Raw genomic sequence first — 25,910 nt, 5'->3', positions numbered from 1 at the left:
CTATATATATATTAAGTTAAGAAAAAATATTTTGCAGCATAATTTTTGTATTTAAAACAATCTATATTATTTGTCAACTTTTTTCAGATATGCCATTTTCGAATATTAAATATTTACCACTTTTGATAGAATTTGGACAATAGTTGCTGCAAATTTACCTGAAAATATCCACCCCCTGTTGTCCCGATATCTTCAATTATTTCGATTTTAATAGTTGAATACACTTTGCAAATGTACTAACAATGTCACTCATGCTGCTTGTTTACTCTTTAATGTATTTTATTTTGCACAAAGCCTTTTATATATACAGTACAGGCCGAAAGTTTGGACACACCTTCTCATTTCAATGTGTTTTCTTTATTTCCATGACTATTTACATTGTAGATTGTCACTGAAGGCATCACAACTATGACACCTGTGAAGTGAAAACCATTTCAGGTGACTACCTCTTGAAGCTCATCGAGAGAATGCCAAGAGTGTGGAAAGCAGTAATCAGAGCAAAGGGTGGCTATTTTTAAGAAACTAGAATATAAGACATGATTTCAGTTATTTCACCTTTTTTTTTGTCAAGTACATAACTCCACATGTGTTCATTCATAGTTTTGATGCCTTCAGTGACAATCTACAATGTAAATAGTCATGAAAATAAAGAAAACGCATTGAAATGAGAAGAAGATGTGTCATAACTTTTGGCCTGTACTGTATATATGTATGTATTTTATATATATATGTATGTATTTTATATATATATATATATATATATATGTATATATATATATTAGAGATGCGCGGTTTGCCGGCACAACCGCGGAGTCCGCGGATTATCCGCGGATCGGGCGGATGAAATTTAAAAAAAAAAAGATTTTATCCGCGGGTCGGGTCGGGTCGGGCGGTTGAAATAAAAAAAAATTAGATTTTAAATAGATTCAGGCGGGTGGCAGTTAAACCAATTCGGAAATATATATACATAGTTAAATGTTGTTACCCACATACGAAAAACGAGCAGGCACCTGCAGCATATGCCACAACAGAAGAAAAAAAAAAAAGAGATGGACACTTTTACGGAGCGGAGAAGGCCCCCGACGCCTCGCCGGGGTCCGGGACCGAGGCCCCTTCCCCCGAGAGGGCCCCACCGGGAGCCGTAGCTGAGGCGATCCGCGAGAAGGGCCCGACGCACGTCCAGGGTCACCACCGCGCCCACCGCACCGACACCCCGCCTCGTCCGCCTTCGCCGCGGCCGGCGTCACGCGCAGCAGGTAAGCAGCTTACCTGCCCGCCACCCCCGTGGCCGGGGGGCTCGTAACAGGGGTCACTCCGCGCGCTCCGCCCGCGCAGCTTACCTGCCCGCAACCCCTGTTGCCGGGGGCGCGTAACAGGGGTCACTCCGCGCGCAGTGCGCTCACGAAAGGGGTGGGGCTCACCCTGGTTGATATAGACAGCAGGACGGTGGCCATGGACGTCGGAACCCGCTAAGGAGTGTGTAACAACCCACCTGCCGAATCAACTAGCCCTGAAAATGGATGGCGCTGGAGCGTTGGGCCCATACCCGGCCGTCGCCGGCAGCGAGACGCGCTTGGAGGTGCGCTCAGCGCGGCTCCCATATGATTGCGCACTGGTGTGCGTCTGGGTCGTGACAGCGTGGCACGCGAATGTCTGTGCTGCATTGGATCAGTCTCTTTTCTTTAACAGGCAAAAGCTTTATAACCTCACTAATGCCTTGCATCGTCTATATTAGATATATAACAACGGGCGGGTGCGGGCGGATGGCGGGCGGGTGCGGTTCTGATCAAATGTTACATCGGGTGGATGGCGGATGGTTGACGACTTTCTGATGCGGTTGCGGATGAAATAATTGCCTATCCGCGCATCTCTAATATATATATATATATATATAGATATAGATATAGATAAAACACATACATTATATATATATATCGTTAGGCAAAGTGAAGTGCCCAAAACCCTTTCGGTCTGTAGAATTGTCAGTTTATGGATTGCTGTTTTTGTTTATTTCGTTGACCACTGACCAATGAAATTATAAACTAATCAAAAACTAATATAGTATGTATATTAAATATATATATATATATATATATATATATATATATATATATATATATATATATATATATATATATATATATATATAAATAAATATATATATATATATATGTATGTATGTATAGATAAAACACATACATTATATATATATATATATATATATATATATATATATATATATATATATATATATATATATATATATATATATATATATATATATATATATATATATATATATATATATATATATATATATATATATATATATATATCGTTAGGCAAAGTGAAGTGCCCAAAACCCTTTCGGTCTGTAGAATTGTCAGTTTATGGATTGCTGTTTTTGTTTATTTCGTTGACCACTGACCAATGAAATAATAAACTAATCAAAAACTAATATAGTATGTATATTAAATATATATACATATATATATATATACACATATATATATATATATATATATATATATATATACATACACAGTATATATATATATGAATATATACATATATATATACATACACAGTATATATATATATATATATATATATATATATATATATATATATATATATATATACACAGTATATATTATTTTTTTATATATATATATATATACACCGTATATATTAATTTTTTATATATATATATACACATACATACATATATATATATATATATATACACATACATATATATACATATGTGTATGCATATAACACTATATATTATATAATTATATACAATATTTATTTCCATCTTCCTGCGCTTCTAACTGAGCGGGACTTTATGAGGTTGTGCCTGAGGAGAAACGCTCTCCCACTGCCTACACTGCTATCGCACATATACCGTAAATATACATTTATATAGCTGTATATTAAAGGTCATGTGGGGCACGTGCGAGGAGAATTAATCCAGGGTCACATTAGCATGGGACAAGGACGCTGACCTCACAGTGGCAGCCATGTTTTATGGCTGTCAACATAGTGTCCTATCCTCCTGTCTCAGGCTATTAAAGTAGTCTCATAATAAAGAATGATGTATATATTATATTTCATATATATATAGTCTGTTCGTGCATTTTTGAAATGTGCTTTAAGTTCACGTTGCTGTGTTTACGTGCGGGTGCGAGGCCAGGCAGGACGCTTCCTGCTCCGCCTGCCGTGCGCTTATTCAATTAGCGTAATCTTGACCCCGACCCCTAAGCCTGTGCGACGCCGAGGTCGCCTGCGCCGGCACGTGCCTGCGGGACCAGGAAGAGGAGTGCACTTGGCTTTAATGCTGTATCTGGAACGACGCCAATCAAGCGTGGACGCTCTCTGCGGAAAAGAGGCGCAGAAATACACGCAAAAGACATTTTCTGGCATGAAAACGAGCGCGCGGTTGAGGTCATGTCTACATGGCGGAGAGTGGAGTAGAGTCGTGAGACTTGGACAAAACTTACAGTTTTAATTAGAGATGTCGATAAATGCTTTAAAATGTAATATCAGAAATGATCGGTATCGCGTGTCAAAAAGTAAAATGTATGACTTTTTAAAACGCCGCTGTGTACACGGACGTAGGGAGAAGTACAGAGCGCTGATAAACCTTAAAGGCACTGCCTTTGCATGCCGGCCCAATCACATAATATCTACGGCTTTTCACACACACAAGTGAATGCAATTCATACTTGGTCAACAGCCATACAGGTCACACTGAGGGTGGCCGTATAAACAACTTTAACACTGTTACAAATATGCGCCACACTGTGAACCCACACCAAACAAGAATGACAAACACATTTCGGGAGAACATCCGCACCGTAATACAACATAAACACAACAGAACAAATACCCAGAACCTCTTGCAGCACTAACTCTTCATGGACGCTACAATATACACCCCCCGAATCCCACCTAAGGGCATTCAAAGTTGAAATCTTGGTAGAGGTAAAGACCCTACGAATTAATTTGTGCGGTTTTCAGTGTTTGGTGGAGGCAATAACGGCTAACTATCCTGCTAACTAACTAGCTAACTAACTAACTAATTAGTGGTAATTATAACATGACCTTTTGTTGTTTTTGTTGCTTGGTGGAGGCAATACCAACAACAATGCTAATCTTGCTAACTAACTAACTAACTAACTAATGGTGATTATAACATGCCCTTTTGTGGTTTTCGGTGTTTGGTGGAGGCAATAACAACAACAATGCTAATCCTGCTAAATAGCTAGCTATCAAACTAACTAACTAGTGGTGATTATAACATGACCTTTTGTGGTTTTCAGTGCTTTGTGGAGGCAATAACAACAATGCTAATCCTGCTAACTAACTAGCTAACTAACTAACTAGTGGTGATTATAACAAGACCTTTTGTGGTTTTCAGTGCTTGGCGGAGGCAATAACAACAACAATGCTAATCCTGCTAACTAACTAGCTAGCTAACTAACTAACTAGTGGTAATTACTGTATAACATGACTTTTTGTGGTTTTTGTTGCTTGGTGGAGGCAATAACAACAACAATGCTAATCCTGCTAGCTAACTAACTAACTAGTAGTAATTATAACATGACCTTTTGTTGTTCTTTTTGCTTGGTGGAGGCAATAACAACAACAATGATAATCCTGCTAACAAACTAACTAATGGCGATTATAACATGACCTTTTGTGGTTTTCAGTGCTTGGGGGAGGCAATAACAACAATGCTAATCCTGCTAACTAATTATCTAACTAACTAACTAACTAACTAACTAACTAACTAGTGGTGATTATAACAAGACCTTTTGTGGTTTTCAGTGCTTGGTGGAGGCAATAACAACAACAATGCTAATCCTGCTAACTAACTAGCTAGCTAGCTAACTAACTAGTGGTAATTACTGTATAACATGACCTTTTGTTGTTCTTTTTGCTTGGTGGAGGCAATAACAACAACAATGATATTCCTGCTAATTAACTAACTAACTAACTAATGGCGATTATAACATGACCTTTTGTGGTTTTCGGTGCTTGGTGGAGGCAATAACAACAATGCTAATCTTACTAACTAACTAACTAACTAACTAACTAATGGTGATTATAACATGACCTTTTGTGGTTTTCGGTGCTGGGTGTAGGCAATAACAACAACAATGCTAATCCTGCTAACTATCTAGCTAACTAACTAGTGGTGATTATAACATGACCTTTTGTTGCTTGGTGGAAGCAATAACAACAACAATGCTAATCCTGCTAACTAACTAGTGGTAATTATCATGTTAACTAACTAACTGACTGACTGACTAACTAACTGACTAACTAGTGGTAATTATAACATGACTTTTTGTGGTTTTTGTTGCTTGGTGGCAGCAATACCAACAACAATGATAATCCTGCTAACTAACTAACTAACTAATGGTAATTATAACATGACCTTTTGTGTTTTTGTTGCTTGGTGGTAGCAATACCAACAACAATGCTAATCCTGCTAACTAACCAGTGGTAATTATAACATGACATTTTGTGGTTTTCGGTACTTGATGGAGGCAATTACAACAACAATGCTAATCCTGCTAACTATCTAGCTAACTAACTAGTGGTGATTATAACATGACCTTTTGTTGCTTGGTGGAGGCAATAACAACAACAATGCTAATCCTGCTAACTAACTAGCTAACTAACTAGTCGTAATTATACTATGACATGTTGTTGTTTTTGTTGCTTGGTGGCGGCAATTCCAACAACAATGCTAATCCTGCTAACTAGATAACTAACTAACTAGTGGTAATTATAACATGACCTTTTGTTGTTTTTGTTGCTTGGTGGCAGCAACAACAATACAAATCTAACAAATCTACAAACTAACTAATTAACTAACTAACTAACTAACTAATGGTGATTATCACATGACCTTTTGTGGATTTTAGTGCTTGGTGGAGTCAATAACAACAACAATGCTAATCCTGCTAACTAACTAGCTAACTAACTAGTGGTAATTATACTATGACCTATTGTTGTTTTTGTTGCTTGGTGGAGGCAATACTAACAACAATGCTAATCCTGCTAACTATATAACTAGCTAACTAGTGGTAATTATAACATGACCTTTTGTTGTTTTTGTTGCTTGGTGGAGGCAATTACAACAACAATGCTAATCCTGCTAACTAACTAACTAACTAGTGCTAATTATAACATGACCTTTTGTTGTTTTTGTTGCTTGGTGGCAGCAACAACAATGCTAACTAACTAATTAATGGTGGTAATAACATGACCTTTTGTGGATTTTAGTGCTTGGTGGAGGCAATAACAACAACAATGCTAATCCTGCTAACTAACTAGTGGTAATTGTACTATGACATTTTGTTGTTTTTGTTGCTTGGTGGAGGCAACAACAATGCTAACTAACTAACTAACTAACTAATGGTGGTAATAACATGACCTTTTGTGGATTTTAGTGCTTGGTGGAGGCAATAACAACAACAATGCTAATCCTGCTAACTAACTAGCTAACTAACTAGTGGTAATTATACTATGACATTTTGTTGTTTTTGTTGCTTGGTGGAGGCAATACCAACAACAATGCTAATCCTGCTAACTAGATAACTAACTAACTAGTGGTAATTATAACATGACCTTTTGTTCTTTTTGTTGCTTGGTGGCAGCAATACCAACAACAATGCTAATCCTGCTAACTAACTAACTAACTAATGGTGATTATAACATGACCATTTGTGGTTTTTGGTGCTTGGTGGAGGCAATAACTAGTTAGTTAGCTAGATAGTTAGCAGGATTAGCATTGTTGTTGTAATTGACTCCATCAAGTACCGAAAACCACAAAATGTCATGTTATTATGTAACTATAACATGACCTTTTGTTGTTTTTGTTGCTTGGTGGAGGCAATTACAACAACAATGCTAATCCTGCTAACTAACTAACTAACTAGTGCTAATTATAACATGACCTTTTGTTGTTTTTGTTGCTTGGTGGCAGCAACAACAATGCTAACTAACTAACTAACTAACTAATGGTGGTAATAACATGACCTTTTGTGGATTTTAGTGCTTGGTGGAGGCAATAACAACAACAATGCTACTCCTGCTAACTAACTAACTAACTAGTGCTAATTATAACATGACCTTTTGTTGTTTTTGTTGCTTGGTGGCAGCAACAACAATGCTAACTAACTAACTAACTAACTAATGGTGGTAATAACATGACCTTTTGTGGATTTTAGTGCTTGGTGGAGGCAATAACAACAACAATGCTAATCCTGCTAACTAACTAGTGGTAATTATACTATGACATTTTGTTGTTTTTGTTGCTTGGTGGAGGCAATACCAACAACAATGCTAATCCTGCTAACTAGATAACTAACTAACTAGTGGTAATTATAACATGACCTTTTGTTCTTTTTGTTGCTTGGTGGCAGCAATACCAACAACAATGCTAATCCTGCTAACTAACTAACTAACTAATGGTGATTATAACATGACCATTTGTGGTTTTTGGTGCTTGGTGGAGGCAATAACAACAACAATGCTAATCCTACTAACTAACTAACTAATGGTGATTATAACATGACCATGCGTTGCTTGGTGGAGGCAATAACAACAACAATGCTAATCCTACTAACTAACTAACTAACTAACTAACTAACTAACTAATGGTGATTATAACATGACCTTGTGTTGCTTGGTGGAGGCAATAACAACAACAATACTAATCCTACTAACTAACTAACTAACTAGTGGTGATTATAACATGACCTTGTGTTGCTTGGTGGCGGCAATAACAACAACAACAACAATGGCTCATTCTACTAAGGGACTTAATATCCAACAAACGGTGAGTGCGGTCTGAAGCGGGTCTCGAACCCGCGGCCCTCCACTCGATAAGCCGCGCCACGGCCACCACAGCGCATGCAGAGGTGGCGCGCGTAAAAGCCTCCGCTGTTGGCGCTGGAGTGAGTTATGATCAAAAGTCTATTATGCGCGGCGTGTTAGTTATTTTTAACCCTCCCGTCTCTGGAGAGAAGCTGGCGTTGTCAAAAAGTTGTCTTTTGTCCCAGCGTGGTGATGAGAGGCCTGCTAACTCTGGCAGACACAACCAGGACACCTCACTCTGGAAGTGCACGCTTCTAAAGGCGGGCTGGGAGGAGGTGGAGGAGGAGGAGGAGGAGGAGGGGGAGGAGGAGGGAGGCGCTTCATTCGATGCGCGGCGCAGCTTGCCGGTGAATATTTCATTGCATGCAAAGCATTAGGCCCTGACTGGCTTTGTGCTGGGACAGCGGGGTGAAAGGTGGGCGGGGTCAAAGGTGGGTGGGGGTGTCAGGTGTAAAGTCCACTCACCTCCTCCACCAGAGCGATCATACGACGAGTGCTCTCCAGGGACTGTGGGCACAAGACAAGATCACAGTTAGCAAACAACTTCCAGGAGGAGCTTCAATCAAACACTCTCTTTGAAACTGTGCATTAAACATCCATCAATTCATCCTCTCATCCATCTATGTTTTGTTCATCAATCACTTGTTAATTCATTCACTCAACTATGCACCCTTAATTCCATTGGTTTTATACGTCCTTTCATCCATTAAAGCATTCATCCATCTTTTCATTCACCCAAGTCATCCACTCATCTAGAGATAGTTCATTCACCACTACATCATCCATCCATCAATTGATATTTTCATCAGTCCAATCAAGGCATCCATTTATTCATCCGTCCATCCTCTCTTCATTCTATGTGTCCATTAATCATCCATCAGTTCATCCACTCGTCTATCCATGCATTTGTCCAACAATTACTAATTAATTCATTTGCTCATCCGTGCATGCTTGCTTCCAATTTCCCATTGATTTCATCCACCCTTTAATTTTTCACCCATTAATTATTCATCCTCCATTAAGCCATGTTTTCATCTGTCCAATTATCACCAATCACGGCATCCATCTATCCTCTGTTCCTTTTATTTGTCTATTAATCATACATCAATTCATCCACTCATCTATGTATGTTTTGTTCATCAATCACTTGTTAATTCATTCACTCAACTATGCACCCTTAATTCCATTGATTGTATCCATCCTTTCATCCATTAAAGCATTCATCCATCATTTAATTCACCCATCAATCACAAGTCATCCGCTCATCCAGAGATAGTTCATTCACCACTACATCATCCATCCATCAATTGATATTTTCATCAGTCCAATCAAGGCATCCATTTATTCATCCGTCCATCCTCTCTTCATTCTATGTGTCCATTAATCATCCATCAGTTCATCCACTCGTCTATCCATGCATTTGTCCAACAATTACTAATTAATTCATTTGCTCATCCGTGCATGCTTGCTTCCAATTTCCCATTGATTTCATCCACCCTTTAATTTTTCACCCATTAATTATTCATCCTCCATTAAGCCATATTTTCATCTGTCCAATTATCACCAATCACGGCATCCATCTATCCTCTGTTCCTTTTATTTCTCTATTAATCATACATCAATTCATCCACTCATCTATCTATGTTTTGTTCATCAATCACTTGTTAATTCATTTACTCAACTATGCACCCTTAATCCCATTGATTGTATCCATCCTTTCATCCATTAAAGCATTCATCCATCATTTCATTCACCCATCAATCACCAGTCATCCGCTCACCCAGAAAACTGTCATTCATCCATCCTCCCTGATGCCATATTTTCATCAGTCCACTTATCACCAATCAAGGCATTCATTTTATTCATCCATTAATCATCCATCACTTCATCCACTCATCTATCCGTCTATGCATTTGTCCATCAATTACTTATCAATTCATTCACTCATCCATGCACGCTTACATCCATATTTCCATTGATTTCTTCCATCCTAAAATGTTCATCCATCCCAACATTCATGCATCTTTTCATTCACCCATCAATCACAAGTCATCCGCTCATCCAGAAATAGTTCATTCACCAATACATCATCCATCCATGAATTGATATTTTCATCAGTCCAATCATCACCAATCAAGGCATCCATTTATTCATCCGTCCATCCTCTCTTCATTTTATTTGTCTATTAATCATCATTAATTCATGCACTCATCCATCTACGTTTTGTCCATCAATCACTTAATTAATTCACTCATCTATGCACCCTTACTTCCATATTTCCATTGATTTTATCCATCCTTTCCTCTTTTCACCCATTAAAGCATTCATCCATCTTTTCATTCACCTATCAATCACCAGTCATCCGCTCATCCAGAAAACTGTCATTCACTCATTATTCATCCATACTCCATGAAGCCATATTTTCATCAGACCAGTTATCACCAATCACGGCATCCATCTATCCTCTGTTCCTTTTATTTCTCTATTAATCATACATCAATTCATCCACTCATCCAGCTATGTTTTGTTCATCAATCACTTATTAATTAATTCACTCAACTATGCACCCTTAATTCCATTGATTGTATCCATCCTTTCATCCGTTAAAGCATTCATCCATCTTTTCATCCGCTCATCTATCCATGTTTTGTTCATCAATCACTTATTCATTCATTCACTCAACTATGCACCCTTAATTCCATTGATTGTATCCATCCTTTCATCCATTAAAGCATTCATCCATCAATTCATCCACTCACCTATCTATGTTTTGTTCATCAATCACTTATTAATTCATTCACTCAACTATGCACCCTTAATTCCATTGGTTGTATCCATCCTTTCATCCATTAAAGCATTCATCCATCAATTCATCCACTCACCTATCTATGTTTTGTTCATCAATCACTTATTAATACATTCACTCAACTATGCACCCTTAATTCCATTGGTTTTATCCATCCTTTCATCCATTAAAGCATTCATCCATCATTTCATCCACTTATCTATCTATGTTTTGTTCATCAATCACTTATTCATTCATTCACTCAACTATGCACCCTTAATTCCATTGATTTTATCCATCCTTTCATCCATTAAAGCATTCATCCATCAATTCATCCACTCACCTATCTATGTTTTGTTCATCAATCACTTATTCATTCATTCACTCAACTATGCACCCTTAATTCCATTGGTTTTATCCATCCTTTCATCCATTAAAGCATTCATCCATCAATTCATCCACTCGCCTATCTATGTTTTGTTCATCAATCACTTATTAATTCATTCACTCAACTATGCACCCTTAATTCCATTGGTTTTATCCATCCTTTCATCCATTAAAGCATTCATCCATCAATTCATCCACTCACCTATCTATGTTTTGTTCATCAATCACTTATTAATTAATTCACTCAACTATGCACCCTTAATTCCATTGGTTTTATCCATCCTTTCATCCATTAAAGCATACATCCATCTTTTCATTCACCCCTCAATCACAAGTCATCCGCTCATCCAGAAATAGTTAATTCACCAATACATCATCCATCCATCAATTGACATTTCTCTCAGTCCAATCAATGAATCCCTTTATTCATCCATCCATCCTCTCTTCATTCTATTTGTCCATAATCATCCATCAGTTCATCCACTCATCTATCTATGCATTTGTCCAATAATTACTTATCAATTCATTCACTCATCCGTGCACGCTTGCTTCCAATTTCCCATTGATTTCATCGACCCTTTCATTTTTCACCCATAAATTATTCATCCTCCATTAAGCCATATTTTCATCTGTCCAATTATCACCAATCAAGGCACCCTTTTATTCATTCGTTCATTCTATTCATCCATCTGTTCATTCACTCATCCATGCATCCTTCCTTCCATTGACGTAATCAATTCTTCTGTTATCCGTACTGCCATCTTTCTATACATCTGTCCATCAACGAGGCAGTTCATCCGTCCATCCATCATTCATCCTTCCATCCCTCCCTCCCTCTCTCCATCCTGTCTGCATCATGTGCTCATGAATATTTAATGAGGCCATTAGCGCTCCTCCATTATCCTGCTGCTGCACCAAATGATCTGCTCTTCCTGAGCTCCTCTTAGCTCGTTAAAAGAACAAAGTTCCCTTCAAAAAAAAAAAAAAAAAAAGAGAGGGATGGAAGAAGGAGGAGAAGAAAATGGCGGGAGGTCACATGATGTGCCAGCCCGGAGGAAGACGTCTTCAAATGTCAAGAGACCAAAATTGTTCTGAGCGTGACATTTGTTGATGTTCCGGCGCCACGTTTACCTCGTCGGTGATCTCATCGGCGCGAGTCTGCAGGTCGGCCAGCTCGTTGCGCATGTTCGCGTCGTCAGCCATGATGGGAGTTGACCTTTGACCTCAACCGGAATGACTGCATGTACAGAGAGAGAGAGAGAGAGAGAGAGAGAGAGAGAGGTCAAAAGTCAGTCTGTCATTGGTGAGGTGAGAAGTCAGGCCAAAGGTGAACACATGGTACCTGTAAAGCTGTAATGCAGGGGTGTCAAACTCATTTTCATTGAGGGCCACATCGCAGTAATGGCTGCTTTTAGAGGGCCAATTTTTAAACGTGAATTTACATTATGCACCTGTGATTAATCATGATTAATAGAAATGTATAGGCATTTGATTATTAGATTTTTTTAAATGTATAACTTGCCTTAAAATCATAAATAAAAGGTGTCATTTATAATCATAAATATATATATATATATATTAAGTTTATAATATATAAATAAATAAATTATAAAATGTATAAATATAAATACAAAATAAAATATTTGTATTAAAATATATATATATAAATAATAACATATATTATTATTATTATACAGTATATATTTATAATCATAAATAAAGGTGACAAGCAGATATTCAACTATTTGTTTTTATCTCACAAAAATAGTTTTGCAATACAGTGCATAATAATATAATCGGCATGATCAGATAATATTAAAGTTTAAAATATGCTTTTTTTCCGTCAAAATTGAAAGAAGGAATACATTTAGTAAAAAAAAAAAAACAGTATTTTACTGAAACCCATTTTTTCCAGGCTTTCACAGGCCACATAGAATGATGTGGCAAGCCAGAACTGGCCCCCAGGCTTTGAGTTTGACACTTTGGCTCTAATGTACACCATAAAACAGTGTTTCCTAACCATAGAGGACCGCCAAAAAAACACCTGTTTCTCAGCTGTGGTCCGTATGTATGGGCCGCAGCGGTACTCAGTTGTAATACACTTTTCCACCACCTGTGGCAGTAATGACAATCTCCAACAAACAGAAGAAGTCTGGAGCTAAAGTTATAGAGAAGTTTCTTAAGCGCAAAAATTAGGACTCGAGCAGCGAAGCTGTATTCTCATTTGCACTTACATTTTATTGACCGTTTATTTAAGCAAGATATAATTAATTTAGTTGATTTATTTTAGCACAACATAGTTTATTTTTCATGAGTTACATATGGTTAGTACTTTTTTTATTTAAATCAGCCTGACCTAAGCCTAAGGTTTGTGTGTTAAATAAATAATAATCTGTGTGATGGGTTTCATATCATTTGACAAGGTTGTAAACTCTAAGTATGTTAGATATAATTATTAAATACGTTTAAAATAAAAAGTAAGATGAGTGTTAATACTTGAGAGGGTCCCGGGGCCCTCTGTAGTGGAAAAGTTGGGCCCCTGGATCAGAATGTCCCCTGATATTAAAAAGTGTCTTATTAATGATGTTCTTATTGTATTCATACATCTTTTTTATGAGCACCAAATGTGAGAAATCCCAACCAACCAACTAACCAAAAAACTAACTAACTAACCAACTAGCCAACTAACTAACTAAGGAATGTGATGATAACATGGCCAGTTCTGTTGTTTGTTGCCTGACATAGATAATCCCAATGAACTAACTAACTAATTACTAACGAACAAACTAACCAACTAACTAACTAACTAACTGACTTACACACTAACCAACTAACTAACTAACACATTGTGATCAAAACATGGCCATTTGTGTTTTTGTTGCTTGGTGGAGGCAATCCCAACAACGAGGTTTACCCTACTAACTAGTTAATTAACTAACCAACCAACCAACCAACTAACTAACTAACTAACTAATCACGACTATAACATGACCTTTTGCAGTTTTCTGTGCTTGGTGGTGGCAATACCAACAACAATGCTAATCCTGCTAACTAACTAGATAACTAACTAACTAATGGTGATTATAGCTAGTGGAAAAGTTGGGCCCCTGGATCAGAAGGTCCCCTGTTATTTAAAAAAAAATCTATTTTTAATGATGTTCTTACCAAATGTGAGAAATCCTAACTAACTAACTAAGGAATGTGACCATAACACGACCATTTATGTTTTTGTTGTTGCTTGACAGATCCCAACTAACTAACTAACCAATGTATGATCTCATTAATTAAATAACTAACCAACTAACTAACCAACTGACTGACTTACAAACCAACTAAGTAACACATAGTGATCAGAACATGGCCATTTGTGTTTTTGTTGCTTGGTGGAGGCAATCCCAACAATGAGGCTAACCATACTAACTAGTTAACTAACTAACTAACTAACTAATAATGACTATAACATGACCATTTGCGGTTTTCTGTGCTTGGTGGTGGCAATACCAACAACAAAGCTAATCCTGCTAACGAACTAGCTAACTAACTAAGTAATGGTGATTATAACTAGTGGAAAAGTTGGGCCCCTGGATCAAAAGATCCCCTGCTATTAAAAATATTTGTTTTAATGATGTTCTTATCGTATCCATACATCTTTTTTATGAGCACTAAATGTGAGAAACATAATTAATTTCCAGAGACGCTCAATTGTCGCTTTTGGTGACTTTTCATCACGTCTTGGTTAAAAAAAAAGATCACCAGTCAGAGGCAGGTGTGATTAATCAGCGCTCCTAGCAACGAGAGGTAAACAGGGGAAGAAAGGAAGGCTGACAACAGAGATAGACACTAAACATAGGGGAAGTAAGACAAACAATACCTTGTGGTGACAGGTCGTGACACCAATAGCTTATAGCTTAGCATGTTTACTTTTTGTAAATGATTTGACTAAAACAGAAGAAAAAAACAACCTTGTGTGCTTTTTGGAGGGTATTTACATGTTGACTGGGTGTCCAGTGCACAAGTAAACACGCTGCAGGACAGCTGTTATCCAACCTAATATCAGACATTTTAGATGCAAGTTGATACAATTAAATATTTGTTGTTTTTGCTGATATCGAAGCAATATTTGATATCAATATTGGATTAACATCGGACATCGGACATCCCTAGAAAATATAAAAACCAAAACCAGTAAAGTTGGCAAGTTGTGTAAATGGTACAAACTTGTGTTAGATGTAAATATAAACGGAATACAATGATTTGCTAATCCTTTTCAACCCATATTCAGTTGAATATGCTACAAAGACAACATATTGTTGCATATATTTCTGCAAATAATCATTAACTTTAGAATTTGATGCCAGCAACACGTGACAAAGAAGTTGGGAAAGGGGGCAATAAATACTGATAAAGTTGAGGAATGCTCATCAAACACTTACTTGGAACATCACACAGGTGAACAGGCTATTTGGGAACAGGTGGGTGCCATGATTGGGTATAAAAGTAGATTCCATGAAATGCTCAGTCATTCACAAACAAGGATGGGGCGAGGGTCACCACTTTGTCAACAAATGCGTGAGCAAATTGTTGAACAGTTTAAGAAAAACCTTTCTCAACCAGCTATTGCAAGGAATTTAGGGATTTCACCATCTACGGTCCGTAATATCATCAAAGGGTTCAGAGAATCTGGAGAAATCACTGCACATAAGCAGCTAAGCCCGTGACCTTCGATCCCTCAGGCTGTACTGCATCAACAAGCGACATCAGTGTGTAAAGGATATCACCATATGGGCTCAGGAACACTTCAGAAACCCACTGTCAGTAACTACAGTTGGTCGCTACATCTGTAAGTGCAAGTTAAAACTCTCCTATGCAAGGCGAAAACCGTTTATCAACAACACCCAGAAACGCCGTCGGCTTCGCTGGGCCTGAGCTCCTCTAAGATGGACTGATACAAAGTGGAAAAGTGTTCTGTGGTCTGACAAGTCCACATTTCAAATTGTTTTTGGAAAGTGTGGACGTCGTGTCCTCCGGACCAAAGATGAAAGGAACCATCCCGACTGCTATATGCGCAAAGTTCAAAAGCCAGCATCTGTGATGGTATGGGGGTGTATTAGTGCCCAAGGCATGGGTAACTTACACATCTGTGAAGGCACCATTAATGCTGAAAGGTACATACAGTTTTTGGAGTAACATATGTTGCCATCCAAGCAACGTTATCATGGACGCCCCTGCTTATTTCAGCAATAATCAACGTGGACCCCGACTTAAACAAGTTGAAAAACTTATTCGGGTGTTACCATTTAGTGGTCAATTGTATGGAATATGTACTGAACTGTGCAATCTACTAATAAAAGTTTCAATCAATCAATCAATCAATACAATACCAAGCCACGTGTTACAACAGTGTGGCTTCATAGTAAAAGAGTGCGGGTACTAGACTGGCCTGCCTGTAGTCCAGACCTGTCTCACATTGAAAATGTGTGGCGCATTATGAAGCCTAAAATACCACAACGGAGACCCCCGGACTGTTGAACAACTTAAGCTGTACATCAAGCAAGAATGGGAAAGAATTCCACCTGAGAAGCTTCAAAAATTGGTCTCCTCAGTTCCCAAACGTTTACTGAGTGTTGTTAAAAGGAAAGGCCATGTAACACAGTGGTCAAAATGCACCTGTGCCAACTTTTTTGCAACGTGTTGCTGCCATTAAATTCTAAGTTAATGATTATTTGCACAAAAAAAATAAGTTTCTCAGTTTGAACATTAAATATGTTGTCTTTGCAGTCTATTCAATTCAATATAAGTTGAAAAGGATTTGCAAATCACCGTATTCTGTTTTTATTTACCATTTACACAACGTGCCGACTTCACTGGTTTTGGAGTTTGTACAACCTTGCCTTTGATGACATGTTTTATGAACATGATTGAGAGAAAGCAGGCAGATATCGGCTTAGGGTCGTCATGTCTGATGAAGTATCTCCAATCCTGCAAGTTGTCTTCTCCACCAAGTGTCTTAATAATTCATAAACACCATCTCAGCAAGCTACTTTTGCGAGCGCCGTTTCCTCTCTCTCTCTCTCTCTCTCTCTGTCTCTCTCCTGCTACACCCGTTCTTTCAAATATTCATGTTGACATTTTACATTTGTGCCGTCACAATAAACTGCAGCGGGAGGGTTAGTGTAACTAGCTTAGCCGTGACGAGAGAGTATTGGCCCTCACTCCAAGAGTCTAAGGTGAGCGACCGGCTGCGTCTTTTTAACTTCCTGCGGCGACATCCATCCGCCGTCCTCATCGATCAGCTGCTTATCTTACTGCAGCGAAGTCACTTCCTGTTTGGTGGCATTGTCCAATCCCCTCTGGCGTCGCTTATCTACTTCACGAGGCATCAGACTTTAGTTGGTAGACAACCACTATTTCATAACCTCTTAAGGCCCAAGCTGTTTGTTTACATGCTTTTTTTTTTCTCTTTGCTATTTGGGCTTATTGGACCCTAATTAGAATAAAAACTAAGAATCATCTTTTAATATGATGTACTTAGTCCATAAGTACACAAACGTGTACTTCATACTTGCCAACCCTCCCGGATTTTCCGGGAGACTCCCGAAATTCAGCGCCTCTCCCGAAAACCTCCCGGGACAAATTTTCTCCCGAAAATCTCCCGAAATTCAGGCGGAGCTGGAAGCCACGCCCCCTCCAGCTCCATGCGGACCTGAGTGACGTCAGGTGCGCAACACCACGTAAATCGTTGGCCAACCAAAAAGTAACCCCAGTACGCTATAGCCAACATTCACCAGGAGATGGCAACAGACAAACATAGATCACTCTATTACATTCCTCCCCTTTTAGAAATGTATAGAAGTTACTCAAAAAATAAATAAATAAATAAACAACCCAACCAAAAAATGCAGCAGCTCAATTAAAAAACTGTACTTAAGCCACATTCTTTTCTTTTTTTTAGTACTGAACTCTTAACCCTCATTTGTAAAAAATAACATGCTTATTATACAAACAGTATTTGTACACCTTTAACACAGATTTTTATACTGTCTTCAGAGATTCAGTTTTTTTGGTGGTACTCGAAACCTTTCTGGGTACCTGCGAAAGGGTGTTCAGCATGGTTAGAAAAATAGTGACAGAGAATAGAACAAGGATGGACAATTCAACCCTTAACTCAACAATGAGTAAATGAGTGTTATGTGTGTGTATATGTGTAAATAAATGAACACTGAAATTCAAGTATTTCTTTTATTTATATATATATATATATATATATATATATATATATATATATATATATATAATAAAATAAATATATATATATAGCTAGAATTCACTGAAAGTCAAGTATTTCTTATATATATATATATATATATATATATATAATAAAATAAATATATATATATAGCTAGAATTCACTGAAAGTCAAGTATTTCTTATATATATATATATATATATATATATATATATATATATATATATATATATATGAAATACTTGACTTGGTGAATTCTAGCTGTAAATATACTCCTCCCCTCTTAGCCCCGCCCCCAAACACGCCCCCGACCCACCCTGACCACGCTCCCCACGCCCCCCACCTCCCGAAATCGGAGGTCTCGAGGTTGGCAAGTATGGTGTACTTCATGTTTAGTGACATGCTAATTCTTATTTTTACACTTTTTTTTTCCAAATTCCATTGTATGTTATACTCTTCTGACACCACCAGATGGCAGTATAAGTGTCCACATAAGCACATAAGCACCCCAATTCAGTAGTGTACACAATTTTGGAAATAAGAGCCAAAAGGTGCTGTCCACGCATGTGGCCAACTAAGCCTTTAGAGGTTTTAATATGGAGCAGTGGTTCAATTGTCCAAAATAATATGCATGGATTGGATGTTTTTGGTAGGTTAATACTTGGGGCAGCAAATGACTGGGCCCTATGAACTCTGCCTAGCAACAAGAGGCCAATCAAACAAGAGTCGTCAGCAGGGAAAATAAGTCTGTTTAGCTATTTACTCTCTGTAAAGCACCAGTTCCATTGGCAGCAAAACAGGCCCAAAGCATAATACTACCACCACCATGCTTGACGGTAGCCCTGGTGTTCCTGGGATTAGAAGCCTCACTTTTTCTCCTCCAAACATATTGCTGGGTATTGTGGCCAAACAGCTCAATTTTTGTTTCATCTGACCACAGAACTTTCCTCCAGAAGGTCTTATCTTTGTCCATGTGATGTCAGATGAAAAACATGTTTTTAAAAATTACTAAGAACAACAATGAAAATCTTATTATTCAATGTTTTGTGTTAATTTGCTCTAACTGTCAAGACGTGGACTATGGGGTGTTTGTTTTCCCAAGATGCAAGTAAAGTTGGATCGGACATGGCGTGAAGGTAAGTACCGTATTTTTCGGAGTATAAGTCGCACCTGCCGAAAATGCATAATAAAGAAGGAAAAAAAACATATAAGTCGCACAAACTATGAAAAAAACTGTGACTTATAGTCCGAAAAATACGGCACATCATTTTATTTTAACACTAACTACAAAAAGGGTACAAACAAAAGGCGCGCTCAAGGCGGAGATAAACTTGGCTAAGAAACAAAAACTACCACAAAGGCAAAACTATGGACAATAAACAAAAACTTACTTGGAATATGAAAATAGACAAAACTCACTTGGCATGGAACTATGGTAGCAATGGTAACATGGGTAGCAGAAGTCAACCAGAGTTCATGTCGCTAGGCTGACTTCCTGGCAACTATCGGCTTAAATAGTCTTGAACATGATTAATGACAGGTGTGTGAGTCCAAATGAATCAGGTGCGTGACATGAGGACAGGTGAAAACTAATGGGTTGTCATGGAAACAAAACAAACAAGAGTGCACAAAGTCCAAAAACCAAACCGAACATAACCAAAACAAAACATGATCACACAGACATGACACTAACTATTTTTATATGTATTAATTAAATGTAATGCTAGCATTGTAGTAACAGTAGCATTTTATATAAACATATTTTACATTAATAATGTTATTAATAGAAATGACTAAATACAAAAAAGCCCAATTGAAAATGAAAATACTTATTATTAATATACAATATTAGTATGATTGATATTAGTGTATTCAATATTAACATGTTTTGCATACAACTTATACTATAGTTATGTTACTTTATTAGTTTTTCTCTATATAGCTCACATGTTTTGAAGATTAAAAAATTAATTAGGAACTCAAACAACCGAACACAAAAAGTGTGCTCAACGTCCAAAGTTGCCCTTTATGCTTGGGCTCTTTAGTGCCGCCCAGGAGAATTACTTTTTTTTTTTTTTTTTTTTGTTTGGGGACAAACACGAGACAAACCTTCCCAATTGTTAGAAAGCCCACTGTTTAATATGTTTCTGTGTATGCTTCACTGATGAGAGTATTTGGTAAACATCCTTTTGTCCTACTAATTTCGGCGGTTCTTGAACTCACCATAGTGTGGACTGTTTGTTTACATGTAAAATCTTCCACTCCCTTTTTGTATCATTTTGTCCACCAAACGTTTTATACTGTGCGTGAATGCACAAAGGTGAGCTTTGTTGATGTTCATTGACTTGTTGGAGTGCTAATCGGGCATATTTGGTCAGTGCATGACTGCAAGCTAATCGATGCTAACATGCTTTTTAGGCTAGCTGTATGTACATATTGCATCATTATGCCTCATTTGTAGGTATATTTGAACTCATTTAAATCCTTTTATCCTCTTTGTATACAATTTAGTTTTGCATGTCTCATGACACATTATCTGTATGTAATATAGGCTGCATTTCTGATAGTTGTTTGTGTGCCATGTTGTTCCAGACCACAGCAAAACATTACCTAATTCCATTCGAAGACAGTCATTTCCAGGAGTTATCTCACACTCTGAGTAGCCTCTGATTTACTAGTGGTTTCTAATGTTGTAAAAATGTGTAGAATAAATATTACATTTCAACATTTCTGTCAACAAAGATTTGCTTCAGCCTGCGACACATAGTCATTTTGATAGTAGGCTATTATAGCTAATATAGACACTTGCATCATGTGTTGCTTTCTTATAACACTTATAAAGTCATTTTGATAGTAAGCTAATATAACTAATATAGACACTTACATCATGTGTTGCCTTCATTATAACACTTATATACGGCTTTTAATTTTTTGCGACTCCAGACAGATTTTTTTTTTTTTTTTTTTTGGTCTAATATGGCTCTTTCAACATTTTGGGTTGCCGACCCCTATGACGGAATGAATAAAAAGATATTGGGATTAAAAAAAACATTATTTGCATGTTTTGACTACAGTAGTGTGCGATTGTTTTTCATTTCCTTGAACTAAAGAGGGGATTTTTGCTGATAACTAATCAGAAGTATGGGATTATTTTTTTTTATTATCCATCCATCCATCCATTTTCTACTGCTTGTCCCTTTTGGGGTATAATTTACAATACAAAAAAAACAATACAACTAAAAGTAAACTTGTTTATGGTAATATGCTAAGTTATACAGTGAGACACACTGTTTGTTTTAGTGTTAGTTTGCTGTAATTATTTGTATATGTATTAATTAAATGTAATGCAAGCATGGTAGTAACAGTAGAATTTTATATAAACATATTTTACATTAATAATGTTATTAATAGAAATTACTAAATACAAAAAAAATCTATTTATAAATTAAAATACGTATTATTAATATATTGGTATGATTGATATTAGTACATTCAATATTAACATGTTTTGTATACAATTTAGACTATAGTTATGTTACTTTATTTGTAGTTTTCTAGTTTTTTCTCTATAGAGCTCATATTTTTGGAAGATTAAAAAATGTATTTAAAAAAAAATTAATAAAAAAAATAAAAATAAAAATAAAAATTAATTAGGAACTTAAGTGTGCTTAACGTCCAAAGTTGCGCTTTATGCTTGGGGGCGGGGCTTAGTCTTGTACTTGACAAAAGGTGGTCAGCCATAGCTCCGCCCTCTCATCCAAACAGCGAGGTCTTTGACAGACGTGGTAAGACGAGCGAGGAAGCACGCTCCTTTATCCACGGCGAGTCAAGGCCCCGAGCGCCGCTGTGACTCCTCCCCTTTAGCCCGTTTGACGGACAGCGGCTCAGCCCGTGACGGATTAAAGTCAGAGGGGAAAGAGGATTTACGCGCACTCTCTCCTCTAGGACTCCATTTCCTGTCCGTGAGCCGCCAGCCTTTGTTTTCCACACACGAATGTGGACCATGTCAACGCCACAACAATGACTTCCAGCATTTAGACTGAATTCTTTAAAAAGGGCACTTGTGAATTATGGATGGCAAATATAAACAGTGCTCAGGCTAATATAGCGCCAGCTTAGGATGTTATTAAAATCAATTACGCCATTTATGGAGTACTCAAGATGGCCGATATGTCTGTTCAGTTTGACATTTCTCACGCTTATATTTCCCTATTCAATACTCTATAATAATGTGTATCATTATGATAAACTTTGGTCATCGCGGAAACAGCGGGAGGCAGGGTGCAGGTAAAAAGGTGTCTAATGCTTAAACCAAAAACAAACAAAAGGTGAGTGCCCCTAAGAAAAGGCATTGAAGCTTAGGGAAGGCTATGCCGAACAAAAGTAAAACTGACAAAACGGACTAAACAAAGACAGAATGCTGGACGACAGCAAAGACTTACTGTGGAGCAAAGACGGCGTACACAAAGTACATCCGAACATGACATGACAATCAACAATGTTCACTGACATAGTCTTGATTGCCAAAACAAAGTAGATGCGATTGAAATATTGCTCAAAGGAAGACATGAAACTGCTACAGGAAAATACAGAAAAAAGAGAAAAAGCCACCAAAATAGCAGCGCAAGACAAGAACTAAAACACTACACACAGGAAAACAGCAAAAAACTCAAATTTAGGCATGGCGTGATGTGACAGGTCGTGACAGCACACCTATTTTGAGACAAGAGCTATATTGATGGTTATGGTTTAAAGTCATATCCAACAATTGCGACAACGACTTTTTACTGTCAACTGAGTTTCGTTTTTTTAATGTTTTCTGAAAATGTGCCTTGGCTAAAAAAAGGTTGAAAAACACTGCCTTAATCTAACAAACCACGGCAGGCACCAGGCAATATGAACCAATCAGAAGCGACGTGAGACTCGCACTATCTTTCACACACAACAACACCCGGCATTTAAAACCCGGTCGACAGGTCTGCTGTTCGTTAGAAATCGGTACCAAATTTTGTTCATTGTTTATTTGCTGTTCCTCCTTGAGGTTCCTTGCTAATATGCAGGGTTTTAAGGCTATCATTGTCATGTGTTTGCAGAGCTGTGTAACATGTATTTGCCTTTTCTCTTGGACCATTTCACACTTGAAAAAGGATATTCTAACATCAGTCTCAATGTGTGTGTGTGTGTGCGTGTCAGAGTTACAGATTTCTAAATATCAATTTAGACCCCCTAAAGCGGTGTTTTTTGTTTTTTATTCTAAACTTCAAGGGTTCACTGCAAAAACTGAAATCTAAGTAAGATTAAATACCAGCAGCTTGGAATTTGGGACATGCTCTCCCCGAGAGAGCATGAGGAGGTTAGGGGTTAGGGGGGGCGGTGTTGAGGTTGGTGGCGGGGGGTGTATATTGTAGCGTCCCGGAAGAGTTAGTGCTGCAAGGGGTTCTGGGTATTTGTTCTGTTGTGTTTATGTTGTGTTACGGTGCGGATGTTCTCCCGAAATGTGTTTGTCATTCTTGTTTGGTGTGGGTTCACAGTGTGGCGCATATTTGTAACAGTTAAAGTTGTTTATACGGCCACTCTCAGTGTGACCTGTATGGCTGTTGATCAAGTATGCATTGCATTCACTTGTGTGTGTGAAAAGCCGTAGATATTATGTGATTGGGCCGGCATGCAAAGGCAGTGCCTTTAAGGTTTATTGGCGCTCTGTACTTCTCCCTACGTCCGTGTACCACTCCGTACAGCGGCGTTTTAAAAAGTCATACATTTTACTTTTTGAAACAGATACCGATAATTTCCGATATTACATTTTAAAGCATTTATCGACCGATAAATCGGCAGTGCGATATTATCGGACATCTCTAATTCCAACCCTTGATGCTGAGTGCCAAGCAGGGAGGTAATGGGTCCCATTTTTATAGTTTTTGGTATGACTCGGCCGGGGTTTGAACTCACAACCTACTGATCTCAGGGCGGACACTCTAACCACTAGGCCACTGATTGGCAAATACATTTACCATTTACTTTGGCAAAGTTATTGTCACAGTTTTCATTTCTAAATTTGGGTTCATTAAGATTCGCATTAGTAGGCCAGAGTGCAGGGAGAGCCGCTGGAAGTGAGGACATTGGTCCTAAAGTACTTTAAAAAACATTCCAACTCCATGTTTAAAAAGTCAATTTTTTTTCCCGAACTCTTGTTATTTTCTGAAACTTGGCAGCCATGCTGATGGATTTGAGATTGCACTACACTCTCGAAATGTGCATACTGTGGAGGATGCATATGTGTTTAAGAGTTCTTTCTTTTTACATAGCCATGTTTAGAGTATCTAGTACTTTTTCATTGTACATTCTACCAGTTTCTTTCGACATTTCAGATACCTGTTTAGTGTTTTCACCCTTGGAATGTGAAACCAAACCCCCAAATCTTCCTTATCAGTGTTGCGAGGGGGAGAGAGGGGGGGACTTTCTTTGTGCGCAAGAAGTTGGCTCTTCCCTTTGAATGTCAGATCAACTAGAGTAGCCGATATGAATGTATTGGTTAAGTTGATCTCCTAAAGCTTTAGTAAAACTTGAAAATATTCCAATTCTGTCTTGATGGTCCTTCTTACTCAGCATATATGTCATCGAAAGAAGAGTAATTTAGATTCCCTGGGAGGGAGAGCTGGTCGACGCAACAATTCTCAGGAACTAAGCACGCAGTGTACGCAGTGTACTTATTGAAGTGTAAGTGGGGAAGTGCGTGAGTTGAAAGACAGCTACTGTTTTTGACACATTAGCTGGCTAGCTACAGGTAGCTAACTATGGCTGGCATACAGACGACCTGCCAGAATAATAATCATCTGCAAAGATGTATCTGTTAAGGCAAGAATCTTATTGTATTGTCACACTGAGGCTCAAATCTCAACAAGAGTGTTCCTATTAAGCTGTTAGATCAAAGCAAGACGCCTATTGATTTTGAATATCCTCATACACAAGACAAGCCAAGACAGCTGCGGTCAAATGTCAATTCCTTGTTTCCCACTAGCAATCTTCTCAACCTGGTCTCCTTCAAAACATCCACTGAACAATATTCCTCGACAAAAGCAAGAACCCTAATGATTTTCAACGATCAGCAACGATCAAAGAGCTTCACGGGTGACAATATTCAATGGTCTTGATCATTAATCTTTTTTTTTTTTTGTAAAGCAGGAACCCTATTGATTTTGACTAATATCCAGCAATGCATGGCTGAGGTCCTTGGAGCCAATGGTCGGATAAATAAATAGATGTTTGTGTCAGCAGTCTGGTCTAATTCACATTTGTCAAAAAAAGAGTCAACCACATCCTTACAGGAACCCTATTGATTTTGAACAATAAAAACAACACTAATTGGGGCCGGTGGTAAGATAAATAGAAACATATTCATTTCCCTGACAGATCATAATTATGAATGCTTTTAAACGCTTAGATTTGTCACAGCAAGAGCTCTATCGATTTTTAATGATCTTGTACACAAGATGAATGAGTAGCTCTGCTTGTTCACATTGATTAGGGAGGTCAATTCTAAACAGATTGTCTTCGAACTGTACAACATATGTGGGAATACTGCATGTCAAAGCA

The 25,910-nt window shown here is 37.8% G+C and overlaps 1 protein-coding gene across 2 annotated transcripts in view; it reads right to left on the bottom strand.

Moving 5' to 3' along the window:
• LOC133608521 (synaptosomal-associated protein 25-A-like) overlaps window positions 1–25,910 on the bottom strand; it is a 95,472-nt gene that overhangs the window by 44,640 nt on the left and 24,922 nt on the right. For both annotated transcript variants that reach the window (XM_061963806.2, XM_061963805.2), the window contains exons 2-3: window positions 12,203–12,308; window positions 8,365–8,406 (exon numbers count right to left, since the gene is read on the bottom strand). In XM_061963806.2, coding sequence (XP_061819790.1) covers window positions 8,365–8,406; window positions 12,203–12,274 — 114 coding nt within the window. In that variant the 5' untranslated portion in view covers window positions 12,275–12,308. The remainder of the gene's footprint in view (window positions 1–8,364; window positions 8,407–12,202; window positions 12,309–25,910) is intronic.

This window comes from Nerophis lumbriciformis, linkage group LG06, assembly GCF_033978685.3.
Source record: "Nerophis lumbriciformis linkage group LG06, RoL_Nlum_v2.1, whole genome shotgun sequence".
NCBI lineage: Eukaryota > Metazoa > Chordata > Actinopteri > Syngnathiformes > Syngnathidae > Nerophis > Nerophis lumbriciformis.
This window is presented reverse-complemented; position numbering and strand designations above follow the sequence as displayed.